General features: G+C 39.5%; 1 protein-coding gene across 2 annotated transcripts; it reads left to right on the forward strand.

The window, feature by feature from the left end:
* Positions 1 to 2381: 2381 nt before the first annotated feature.
* Positions 2382 to 13025, forward strand: urm1 (ubiquitin related modifier 1). 2 transcript variants are annotated; one of them, XM_057321936.1, is made up of 5 exons: positions 2382 to 2454; positions 4373 to 4443; positions 9411 to 9492; positions 10714 to 10762; positions 11156 to 13024. In XM_057321936.1, exons 1-5 carry the CDS (start codon positions 2420 to 2422, stop codon positions 11222 to 11224), a joined length of 306 nt encoding a protein of 101 aa, XP_057177919.1. In that variant the 5' UTR covers positions 2382 to 2419; the 3' UTR covers positions 11225 to 13024. The 2 variants fall into 2 exon arrangements, with proteins under 2 accessions (XP_057177919.1, XP_057177918.1); XM_057321935.1 differs by lacking the exon at positions 2382 to 2454 and adding an exon at positions 2513 to 2565 and having other exon boundaries at positions 11156 to 13025.
* Positions 13026 to 13791: the final 766 nt, after the last annotated feature.

The following is a 13791-nucleotide window of genomic DNA, read 5'->3' on the forward strand; positions in this document are numbered from 1 at the left end:
GTTTGCCTTCGCTTTCTTAATCCAGTGCAACTACTCAAAATGACCACGAGGTGGCATCAGCGTCAAGCTGATGCCTGCTATGCGTTGCATTTACGTCGTCAGTCGTAATATGCGGTATGCGGTGACGTCAGCATTCAGAAAACTCAATACTTAAACTATCATACGTTGAATACTAATTTCGTTGACCTTTAATAATTTACCTTTAGATATCACGTATTCGTGTAGAATTGGGCCACAGATCTGATGTCATGACTTTAAATGACTTTAAATGTTTCCATTGTTAAAATTTGCATGTGGGATTTATTTTATGCTTAATATACTTATGACAAAATAAGTACATCTTGCTTTTTATTGTATAGTGTCATGTGCATTTGAGAGTGTGCAGTGCGGCACAGCATGTGTGCTTTCTTTAGGTTGTGAGTGCGTCAGGCTGACTTCACCAAGACAAGATGGTGGCCACAGAATGTGTGTGCGCGTGTTTGGGGGGTGTGCTGCAAAACCATGATGCAATCTTTCAATGTGTGTGTGTTTGTTTGTGTACGCGCAAGCACACACATGTGTGTGCCTGTTGTCCCTTGTACAGCTGTGTCTGTCAGAGCGAGGTCCACCAGGCACTGCTGGCAAACGGGCACGCTGACAGAAACACGGGATGCATGGGACACTGGCACCGAATGCCCACACAGACAATTGAGACCAATACAAAGGCAGAGTTCACACATTACTATGTTGAAATATTGTGAAAAAGCATATTAAAATCTTTTATTGAAAGCGGATGTGATCTGTGAACTGAGCCAAGCAATGCAGGAACAGAAGTCATACAATAACATAACACAACTTAACCTTTGAAACAAAAAACTTCAAACTGGTTCATACAATGTATTAAAATCAGATTTGTTTGGTTTACTTGCAAAAGGTTTCTTCAAGACAAAATTACGGGGAAATGAAATAAAACATTTGTTTTTGGTGTTTTAGGTGATTTTAATGAATGGTCCAAGTTTGTGGATTTTTTCTATTTTCTTCTTTCATTTTTTTTCTGAAAGCAAAATAAAATATTTTAAACAAATACACCATCGTACCACAGTATGACATTACGTGACTTTAATATTTGCTATTCAATCTCGTGAAAATGTTTTTTGTGTGCCTCTGGGCTATTTGTGAGCGAACTGTTTTTCAAAGCAACACGGGGATTGCCATTGCTGTTCTGACAATTCAAGCTCTGCCTCAAAAATTGTGTTAGGGCAATTTAGAAAATCTGTGACGTGCACTTTTTTTTCAGTTGACAGTAGTTTCTTTTTAAAGCTTATTTAGGCAGATTCACTGTTGACAGCACAGGAACAGCCTGTCATGTTCTGAACAGCTAAGTACATGTGAAGAGACTGGATTACATGTCTTGGTTCTTTAACACTTTGTCATCTAAATCTGATGCTTATAGCACATCCACCGCACACACACACACACACACACACAGAGAGAGAGAGAGAGAGAGAGAGAGAGAGAGAGAGAGAGAGAGAGAGATACAGATCTCACATACACACCACTGAAGACTGTATTTTCTTTACTTTTGAGGGCAAATCAGAAACCAAGAAATCTACATTTATGAAGTAACTGTAAATTGTTTCGCACTGAAGTCAATTACTTTTCAGTCTTTGTTTTCTAACAAGACTATAAACACACACATTATGTGCTTATAGCTGTACACGTACTACTGTGATAGTCCAAATTAACAGTGATATATACAAGGAACAGTCTTTTTGGAAGTCAGTCCTGAGTGTCCGTTTATGTGACTCTCTGTGGACCCTGGGCCCCTCAGACTTCACATTACCACATGAATGGCCGGCTGCAAAGGGCCAGTTCAGGCTCGGACGCCAACAGAAGGCAGGAGATTTGCAATTCAATCTGCTTCTAGTCGGGACAGACCTGTCACCAGTATGACAGAGGCTGAGGGGGTGGAAGACCACTGCATCACTCCCAATAACAGCATTGCGCCTTTACGCTTTCATATCGAGATGGAGAGATATTAAATATATAGGCTACTGTGCGTTATAAAAATACCTAAAAAGAATACACTTTTTTATGCATGAAATACATTTATATATTAAAAGTAGGCTATAAAATTACACGTTTATATACATTTTGAATAAATGTAAATCTACTAAAAATATATTGGCTGCTAAATATATTATTGTTTTAATTATTATGTATATATATATATGTTATTTCATATTTATATGTTTGCAAAGCTAGCTTTCAACAACACTTATAAGTACAAATGTTTTAAAGTAAATATTCAAAGACCCGCAGGCTTCTCTGTGGGTCAACGCATAGACCCGCCCCCTCACGAAACGGTCCAATAGGATTATCGGAGGAAATTGCAGTTTCCGGGGAAGATGTTTGATTTTTTTCCGGGTTGTACACCAACATGGCTGCGCCCTTGGCATTGCATCTGGAGTTCGGGTTTGTGTTTCTTGCTTTATTCATAAACCATTGCTTTTCCCGCGCGTTTCTATTAATACAATTATAACGTTATATGAGAACTCTTCGAACACACTCTTCGACGTTTTCACGGTAACGTTAAAGTGATACTAGTTGCTCTTTCGTCAAGTGTTTGGCAGCGATAACAGAACATAACTTCTTTCAATAAGTAAAATTATGTAATAGAAATTGAAAGTGTTATTTCATTGGGGATGCGCGTGCTGTCAGTCATGCGTCTCGTGCATTTAAAGCGAAATGACGTGCTATATTTATGTGAGGGGTTGGACATGTGTCCAATGCTTTTATCTTGTACAGCTAATGCAGATAACTACTTGTAAATAGTATCTGAACGTATGCACGGCAATGAACATTTAAAGAACAGTTTAATATTTGTTATCAGATGAATTTATTGTTTGTATTATGATCTTATTGCTTATATAAATAACCCTAACGTCCAGTTATCATCTCGGAAATTAATATAGTTATTTAGCATTTTTATTTTTTTTTGTGTTAAATTAACATGTTATATCAGTCTTAATCGAGTTTATCCTTCAAACTGAAAGTGGTCCAGTCAAGCCCATTGCATTGTGGGATACAGCAGTGTTTAATACATCTGTTATTGACTGCACATTTAAGCAAAAGTATTAAGTCATTGAAGTATTTCACACGCACACCATAACCATGCTGCAGAAATAAAATTCAGTTTCTCTCATAGTTAGAGAGCAGCAGGGAGATGCATCAGAAGGACATAAAGACAGACACAGTAAATCTGGGTCAGAGTTTGTCGGGTGCACCAAAATATAGCATTTGGCTCTTGGTCAAAGACATCACTGCTTTTAAGTCTCAACAGTGTCCTATGTGACTGTCTACGGACAGAGGTTGTGTGTTTGTGAGACTGGCACACAGGCTGGCTTCTCTCTGTACCGCTAGAGTACAGGCGCTGCGCCAAGGCTCGAGATCTGGAGGACAACTGGCCATTCTGCAGGAGATGTGAGCACTCTTTATTGGGCCTGCACCTGCTACATGAGTCCTTCTCTGACTTCATGTTCTGATCTAGCTTGTCTTTATCTCTGACGTGCAGCATCTCCCGTTCTTACATAGTTCATAAGTGAGTTTTATTTTGTTTGGATTCAACACCAGCGTTTAAAAGAACATGCAGGCCACAGCTTTTCTCAAAATAACAAAAGTGCATTTGTCAAGTATAATGTGAATGAATGCGGGCTGGGCATTCACCATATAACACCCTAAAAGTGGCCATATTTAGCTGTGATCTTTTTTAAAGGGTCTGCTGGACGGATGAACGGCTTGTAGCTGCAGCTTTAAAGGGACAGTTCACCCAAAAATAAAAATTCTGTCATCATTTACTTGCCCTAAGATTGTACCAAACTTGTATACATTTCTTTGTTCTGCTAAACACAAAGGAAGATATTTGGAAGAATGTCAGTAACCAAACAGATCTCATCCCCCTTTAACTCCCATAGTATTTATTTCCCCTACTATGGCAGTAAATGGGGGATGAGATCTGTTTGGTTACTGACATTCTTATAAATGTCTTCCTTTGTGTTTAGAAGAACAAATACATTTTAGTCATCATTTACTCACACTCTTATCTTTTCAGAAGATATCACAAAAGAAGATATTTAAAAAATATTGGTCATGTTACCCATTCGCTTTTATTCAGTCAGTGTCAGTGGGTACCGCTGTTGATTACCAACATTCTTCAAAATATCTTCTTTTGTGTTCTGCACAAGAAAGAAAGTCATACGGGTTTGAAGTGATAAGAGGGTGAGTAAATGATGACAGAATTTTCATTTTTGGGTGAACTTTCACTTTAAGGTTGTTGGGCTTTTAATAGGCCTTTAATGCATTATGTGCACTGTATTTTTTAACCTTTTTTTAGAGGAGGAGCTGAACTTCTGTTTGATGGAGTGAAGAATCATCATGTGACACTCCCGGGCCAATCAGATCCCTGTGAGTACAGACAAATCTACTTTTACTGTTTATACTGTGTCATCTGTGGCAAGCATTACCAACCGTATGCCAATGTGCATATAACTCAGATTACCAGGTCAAATGGATAGAAACGCCCGCACTATATTGCACCCCTCAAAATTTTCAATGTTTGCTAAAATATAATTTTACACGCTTCCAGTACATAAGAATAAACAAAAGATATACAGGAAATAAAACTTTCTTATATGTTCGTAGATTAATATTAATCTACGCTATTAAGTAAAAAATGCTTAAAGTGATAGTTCACCCAAAAATGAAAATTCTGTCATCATTTGCTCACCCTCTTGTCATTTCAAACCTGTATGACTTTTTTCTTAAAAACACAAAAGATATTTTGAAGAATATTGGTAACCGAACAATGTCAGTGCCCATTCATTCAATTCTATTGTATAGACACACAACCAATGCAAGTCAATGGGTACCATTGTTGTTCGGTTACCAACATTCTTCAAAATATCTTCTTTTGTGTACTGCAGAAGAAAAAAAGTCACACAGGTTTGAAATGATAAGAGGGTGTGTAAATGATGACAGAATTTTCTTTTTCTGGTGAATTACTTTTAATGTTTTTGAACATTAATATTTATTACTTTATGCTTCAAATAATAATTTTTTTTAATAATGCTTAAAATTTTCTCATTACCATTGCTTCACCATTCCCAGTACTGATGACTTAATCAGCTCCAAATACCTCCACCCTTTCTATCCCAATGCCAGGGAATCGGGTGTGGGATTCACCCATTGGCCATTTGCCCTGCTGGAACTAACAGAGGCCTTTCCCCTCTGCCATTTCTAAAGAAAAAAAAGGCTACGCAAATCATACCAAAATATGTCCCTCTACCCGATGCCCTTTCTTTATTCGCCTCGCCCTGACCTCTCGTAGCCCTGGTTCACACGCTTCCCTGGACACCTTTTCTTCCAGCCAGTGCTGCTTTCAGCCTGACGTTGGGCCAATGGCGAACCAATGCCGGTCTGCCATCACAAATCCAGTTTTTTTTCCACCACCCCTCCCTCGGCAACAATGAAGCTGAGCCCCTTCTCCATACAACCCACATCCCCCTCAACCACCACCAACATCTGTGAGCCTCCCTGCGCCCAGCCATTCTTCTCCTAACTGCTCCATTATTGGGCCCCTTTCACTTGTAAATGCAGCCAGTGATACTGTTGATGGATCTTTTATGCCTAGTGCTGGGGTCACAGGAAAGGTATGGAGAATGGAGGGCCAGTAAAGGATGGAGGGACAATTGTTACAAAGCACAAAAGTCTTTTTTGTGTGCAGTCATTTTTTGGTATGCTTGACAGTACAAATGCCTCACTCCTACCTCAGATTCCTACGGCTTCCCAGTGGGACGTCGGGTTAAAGTGGTGCAAGGCTGTGGGGGAGCACTGGTTTTGCCCCCTGTAGTTAAGTAGAAAGTGGGTGACATTCCCATTTTGGATTGGAACGCGAAAGTTATTAGCAGAGAAAACACATTATGACCCATGTTTACTGGTATGGGGTTTTCAGTGGCCGGTATCTGAAGAGCAGGGTGACTAATGGCCTATATAATGTCTTCATATAGATGGGTGTGTTTGGGTGAATCTGGCCAGTTTTGACAGTTTACTTTCAATGTTAGGAGTTTTACTCTCATAGATACAGTTATTGGCCTTCGTTGAGTTTTAAAACTCCTGCCTACTTTACCTCAACTGATCGAAGACACAATAATAAGTTAATAAGCAATTATTAGGATGTGTTGAGTTTTTATTTGTTTGCTGTCAAATGACACATGAAGAGTGACTTGATGTTTTACAATCTTTCCTTCACTTGGGGCTCAGCAAGGTTTTATATCCCCATCCCAGCTCGACGGTCGGGAATATGTGATGTGTGTGTTTTGGTGACCTTGCTGACCTCCGCAAACCTTGCCAAACAAGAGCAGGGTCAATCTCCACGCCATTGGCGTAACCACGACAACCTGTCCACAAAAGTGGACCGCGGGAGGGAATGTGGCCACTGAGACCTCGCAGGGGCCCAAGGGATGACCTTGAGCACCTCTGAAGCCCACAGTCCATCCGTGTGTTTGTGGGGATGATTCGAGTACGTCACGGATGGCTGGCTTTGATTGCTAAGGCTGATGCCGATGCTCTACATTAATCCCTCCTAAATTTTCTGTCCATGGGTCCAGACTCCTTTGGGTGATTGATGAGCAGCGCGAACCCCGCGTTGCTGGACACACACACACACACACGATTGTCATAGAAACGGCAAACCTCATATCCCGAGCAAGATAAACGCTTTCTTTCCCTCCCACCCACAGATAGTAGAGGTAATGATGATCGTCATGCAATATGGAAGGAAACGAGAATGCCAGCCAGCTACTATGCAACGCAGACACCGTCACCCACCCACGCAAATTCCCCCTCCCAGTCATGTTAGCCCTCCTACTCCGCCTACATCACTGCAACTTCCCCAGTCCATTTCGTCGAGCTTTCTTCCAAAACCCTAACAGAAAAGAGGGCGATATAGGCGTGGGGTGTCCAGTTGACCCCTAACTCTTCGCCCCTGGCTCACATGAACCTCCCTTTGTACGAAAAAAACGCAGCAGCGACTTTCACAACAGTTTTTTTCAAATTCCCCGCAACCAACCAAAGGAATTATGTGGGCCAAGGCGATCTGTGTCTGTTTTTTGCCCCCTGCTTTCGCTGCTAGTCAATATTCATTGCGTTAGCGTAGCACTAAGGCAAGCATCACTCTTCTTTATAGGTGCAGGATTGTGGGTCCGCCGAGCTGCAAGGTACAACGATCGTTACACAACTGAAGAGGCTGACAGCGATCCAATTAACCTGAAACAGCCTCTGTTGCTCAACCCCTGCCTCTCAGTGAGAAGCACGGCACACGCTAGCACACGCGCACACGCTTGCACGCATTGGTGCTGACAACTCTAAAAGCTTCAGTTGTGGTGGAAACTTGCCCAGTGAGCGCATTGTATGGACCTTCACTCCTGAACCCACTTGGCCTCGTCATTCGTCCTTTTGATCTCGGTCTATATTATACATGCTAGCATAGCAAGTAAGCTACAATCAAGGGCTTAGCAAACATAGCACTCGCGGCATCTAGAAATTTCGTAAGACCCGACCAACCAGTTGAGCGATCGTACACACAAGTCATATGCTGTAACCCTAATATGACTGTCGCCCAGTTACTCACTTTTCAGTATATCGGCTGCTACTGGGCAAATGTTGTGTCATCTAATTAATATTCATGAGTAAGGCTGATAAGGTTTATAATGTGTCCTCCCACTTTTCCGATCGTTCGTACCCCCAGCTATAATGCATTTTCAATGGTGACTACAAGTCTGCCGGACATCATGTCTCCTTAAACCCATCAAGGGTTTCCCAGCCCCCCACACGCTCTCTGGTTCCCCAATGTTAGTCACCATCGCCCACCTGAGACCTTCTATGTCCCTCCTTCCATTTGCTCAGATTTTGACGGGTGTCTAAAACAACTACAGCCGCACAAAGAACACAAATCGCATTTTGCATTAAAAACTAAAACATTTTGTACATACAAATCTCTGTTAACCTCTTATGGGATTTACAGATATAGATTATGCTGACACATATTAAAACGTACACCTACGCACACATGGCCAGCTATTCTGTAATGCCCCTTCAGATGTTATAGGTCAATGTTAAATGAACGAGACGAAGTTTATATTGTTTGTTAATTTAGATGTTGAGCTGTTGTGAATGCCCTTTAAACCCTTAACTATAATTATATTTCAATCAAATTCTAGATAACAGGAATTCACACATTTTGCCCCATTTTATAAATATGTGGGTGATTTATCTCACTTTTGGCATTTTTTCCTGTTACCTGAGCCTGGCACAGGATTGTATTCCAGAACTGTAACCAGCAGCCGAATGAATGTTTTTGTTTGAGCAGATGAGCCTACAAACGTGTTTGGATCGGGTGGGATATGTGTTAGCTTTCCCGATGCATTATAGAGCTCAGTCTGTTACAAATTTCCACCGAGTGTGATAGTTTTCCATACGGACAATCTATCGATCTTCCAGAATTCAAAATACGGAAATTCACCCAGATTTATTGGAACAATATTAACCGCAGCAAACTCGCAAACAAATTCCAACTCCCCCCCCCCACCTCAAACAATAAGCTAGCTGTTTCTCTCTCGTATCTCTCTCTCGTTGCGTATTTCTGTCTCTTTCTCACTATGTCTCAGTGTTTGACTCCACCACCCCTTCGAGACGAAAACTGGTATATTCCAGACATGGACGCTTGATGATACAATGTTGATGTTGAACCAGAGACATACAGACTTCTCCGCCATGTTGGGCTGTGCTCGCACAGATACACACATATCATCGTTCGTCATCACATGCTACATTTTGGGGAGAACTTGCATGTTAAAATCTTCATTTTATCTGTTCTTATGTGGAATAATGACGAATAGCTATGATACAATACACATTACTAAAACGTAAAGCATTGGAGATGTTTATATTTGTTGGTTTTCCGTACGATTGCGAAGGTCAGTTTTCCATCACATATCCCTGGGGGTTGGGGACGCAGACACCCTAGATTTCATTTGAATTTCAGCATGGGTGTCTTGGGTTTATATCCATCAATCATCATCACCGTCCCCCTTTAATAGATATCTATGCGGTTCTTTGATATCGTAAAGCCTACCTACTGCAGTCACATTCACCTTGGTCAGTGTTTCGTGCGGCTACACATCTCTGTTTGCGACTCTAAATTTGCAGAATTTTCAGTGGTGGTCTTTGAATTGATGGTGGGTATGTCTATTCTTGATATTCCTCTTATTAACCCCCCCATCTTTCATTGGAGGCTCTGTCGCGTCACATCGACCGTGGGGCTGTCTCACTGCACTCCGACCTGTAACCTTTGACCCTCTGCGCTACTCTTACAGGGGACATGAAGCAGCTGCTGGCGTGGATTCGAGGGAACATGCTGAAGGAGCGCCCGGAGCTCTTTATACAGGGCGATACTGTGTAAGTACATGCTCACAGACGGCCAGTAAATACGTGACTAGGGCAGGACGATGCTCAGACAAACATACACGCGCGCCGTAGACGTACACTAAATGCAAATAAATGTAGCTCTGTTGTAGATTCTCTGTTAGATCCAGGATGTGGAATCTCTCAGCATTGCCTTGTGCAACATTTAGGTTTTGTCCTGTGTATTTTACATCAAGATAAAATACTTGCGGCTTAATAAATGTGTGATTTCTTTTCATGCGTGGGTTTAAGAAATTTTGTAAATGTATGTGGTTTGTGCTCAGTATGTTTAGTTATTTTAATAGCAACATTTATCAAACTTGTAATTTTGCATTTGATAAGTGGTTTAATGGAGACAATCGTAATAGGCTCTGATTTCTGCTTTATGCCCAACCTAACTGTCACTGGGACTGAAGAAAATCCAACCGCACCCTGGACTATTTAGCCATGAGGGACCAACTATTCATCTACATTAGCATTTTGTAATTCAAATTCAATAAAACTTAAAACATTTGAATAAAATATTCATTATGATTATTCTAAAATATTCTTCGCATTTCGGATGACTAATCTGATTAGACAGATATTTATAGTTGAACACACAAGGCCAATTTATGTAGATTTATTGTGCTGTTATTTGATAAGTATTGGCTTTTGACATTTTTTGGGGCTTATCCCTGTGCGTATTCTTCGTGTTACACGTGTGTAGGCATGGGCTGGTTACCGGTTCCAAGGTATACCGAGGTTTGAAAGAGTCAAAGTTTCAAAACCACTAACATTTTCTGTGATACCGTTTCTAAGGTATGGGCTTTGTTTACACAAAATTAATTAAATCATAAAATCGTGTAATTTATTTTTATCTGAAAGACAATGTTCTATGTTGCTTAAAAATAAAGTGTAACGTCTCCAGTTTAAAAGTTGTTGTTTGTATATGCAGATAATTGAAAAGAACAAATATTAGTGTTGTAATTGCAATACCGTTCAGTTTTTTCTGCTCAAGGTTATCATACCATCAAAACATCAAACCGGTCCATGCATACGTGTGTATTTGTATGAGAGTGGCTCATTTATGGAATGAACTGCAGATGTAAGGCTCTTCGAGAAAAACGCAACACTGGCGATTTTCATTGCGTATAAACAGGTTGCATTATATTATCAGAGTGCTGCTTTACTGTCGTGTTCTTACATGAGCTCTTCTTCTTTTTTTACACACAGTAGACCTGGTATTCTTGTATTGATTAACGACGCAGACTGGGAACTGATGGTAAGTGTGTGTGCGTGTATATGTGTGTGTGTGTGTGTACATAACATAAACAGTGTCTAGTGTCAACACGCCATTTATTTAATGTGCATAAAGGTTGTGTTGGGTTGTTCTATCAGGAAAACGTGTGATGGCATCAATCCGTAATTTAAAGAAACACAATCAATGGAAAAAAGTCAATGTCTCCACAACTGTCAATGACACCGAAAGCCTGCAAATCAAGTGTTGATTTAAAGTCGAGTGTCTTTTCAAATCAGTCTAGTCTCTGTGTGTGCTTTCTACAATAAATGTTAAATCTATACGGTTCATCAGGTGTATATTTTAATTTTCAGCTTGGAAATGTATAAAAGGCATCGTTCATGAACAAGTGTGTGTGTGCATCTATGCTCCTTTCAGGGAGAACTGGAGTATCAGCTTCAGGACCAGGATAATGTTGTCTTCATCTCCACGCTTCATGGAGGTTAGCTGACTCTTAAAGATGCACGACACCCGTACAGGAGCCTTGCCACTCTCAAAAGGTCAACATTCAAATGGCCTGTCAACAATGCCATCATTTGCTGATTTCAATCCTAACCCTGGACTTGTGACCAACCCAATGAACAGACGCTCTTTTATTTAGTTTTTTGGTCCATTGAAACATCAGACTGCGGACTCTTCGTTGGTCCTTGTACCGTTCAGGAGGGTGTTGGGGGTTAGGATGGGAGCACGGGCTCATTAAGAAGGTCATTCTGTCTAGCCAGTGTCCAGATGGACTCTCTTGAGAAATGATAAACCGGTTACCCCAAGTCAAATGGCTCCGATAAAATTTTCCCCCAGTTTTTTTTGTCTGATGCCTTCATACCCATCATTTCAGGGTTTTTTTTTTTTGCATATTTTATGCAAACTGTTTTTTATTTGTTATAAATAAATATGAAATGTAAACACATTGTGTCGACAAAAAATATTTTTTAAAGCTAAAATGCATTGGTACAAAATAAAAATGTTTTGTAAAAGATTTAATAGATTCATGCAATTTAGCTTGCAGTAATGTGTTATGTCACAAATGCAGCATGTATTTTGATATTTGGTTTATATTAATTTAAATTAAGTATATTCATGTGGTAATATCTTGCAATTTCCACAAGTGAATATACGTTAAGCCTGCTATAAAACAGAATATTTCGTACATCTATAAATGTATAATTTGTGGTGTTTGTGTGGTCAGTTTAGCATCTTTGAGAAACAATGTCACTTCTATAGTGAAATGCTGTAATGCCTCTTATTATGGACATTGATTTGGTTCTACTTCCGTGTCCCAGGGTTCACCTATAGAATATTCGTTAGAATAAACTGAAGCATGTCTGCGGGAAGTCGAGCACAAATCTCTCCTGCCTGCAACGGAAACCCGTATGATAATAGTAACACTAATACACATGCTAATGATCTTGAGGGGGGAAAACGTGATGTCACGAGTGGTGTGTGTGTGTGTGTGTGTGTGTGGCACGAACTGGGCTTTTATGTGTGTGTTTGGGGGGGTAAACATGAGTGAGTGGTCTAATTATTAAAAGCACGTTCTACTTCGTTTATAGTTATTTTTCTATGCAAACACTATATAGCAACTATAGCTATATTTGGGCATAAATTGACGAAATGCTTGTATTTTTACAGTTAGTTGCGAGAATTGTCTCTATAATTTACCCATATTTATACAATTCTTTAGATCCATTTCTAATAACTAGGCCCTAGGCTATATGTAAAGGGTACAATATGTCACGGGATTTATAGATATTTATATATGAACTATTGCTGAATGGCTGCGTAGATGTTTTTAAAATATATGGCTTTTAATATTAAGTATAAATTTCTTGCAAATGTTTCTTGCTATTTTTTGTACAGATTGTTTAACCCACATGGTTTGCGTTCGTTTGTCTACATTTAGATCTTTAAGTCTAGATATTTATTTAGCCTGTCATCCATACCCCATCATATTCTAATAAGATGCATATACCCTAAAAAGCAGGTAATGGCATTTACCAATAAAATCTCACATCAGACACCTGCCAACCACGAAAACTTCGATTTGTAAAAAGAACTGCTTGGCCTAAACGCGATTAAATCCAACGCTAATAATACAAAACTGCCTTTTTATGTTGCATTTTCAAATAAAATGGTTTTGAATAATATTTTGTTTTACTATGTATAAAATGGTTTGGAAAGTCTTCTCTTATAGCTTTATAATGTAAGACGGGCAAATTTATGAAAATATTAGAAATGGTCATTTTGAAATGCCTTATGTCAACTCACTATACCCACTTGTCAATTTTCGTAATTATTTCTATTACATTGGCTTATAGTCTATATTCTTTACATAATGTCATTTAGCAGAATGTAATGTATTGTTTTCTCTATTGTTTTAATACTCCAAAAGTTCGCTTTTATGTGATGCTTACGTAGTCCTGAAACAACAAGCTCGAACTCGAAGATGCTACGAAAAAAGCTTAGGCTACTGTGACTAAATGTTAAAAAACTAATTTCTGATGTCTATGGCCAAGACATGGATTATGACAGGTTTCAAGTGGATTTGGCACATTAAACGGTTTCTATGTTGTTTATGAAATGTCGTGCATCCACTAGAACTCGTTTGGTCGTCTGTGGATAAACGTTAGGAGTGCGCCATCGACAGGAAAGGCAAAAGCATTTACAAGCTTGTCATTTAACAGCCGTCAACACAGGTGTCAGAAAATTATTTTAAAACTGACTTACCAGACGTGTGTTGAATTTTGTTTTATATTTTATTTATCGTCAAACTTCTATCTTTTAGCCTGGGTTAGGCTATTAGCCTGTGGGGCAATAAAAGTGACATTCTTGAACTTAACTTTGAATGCAGATTATGAATTTGACTTGAAGAAACCATTTTTATGACGTAATTTTATACTAAATCCTTCAAGGGCCGCTCATTTTAAAATCGGTTTACCGATTGAGGCCTAATAGTTCTTTAATACTTACATTTCGTAAATGTGCATTTAAACGTTATTTTTTATTTGTTTATTATT

This window comes from Triplophysa rosa, linkage group LG22 (assembly GCF_024868665.1).
Source record: "Triplophysa rosa linkage group LG22, Trosa_1v2, whole genome shotgun sequence".
Lineage (NCBI taxonomy): Eukaryota > Metazoa > Chordata > Actinopteri > Cypriniformes > Nemacheilidae > Triplophysa > Triplophysa rosa.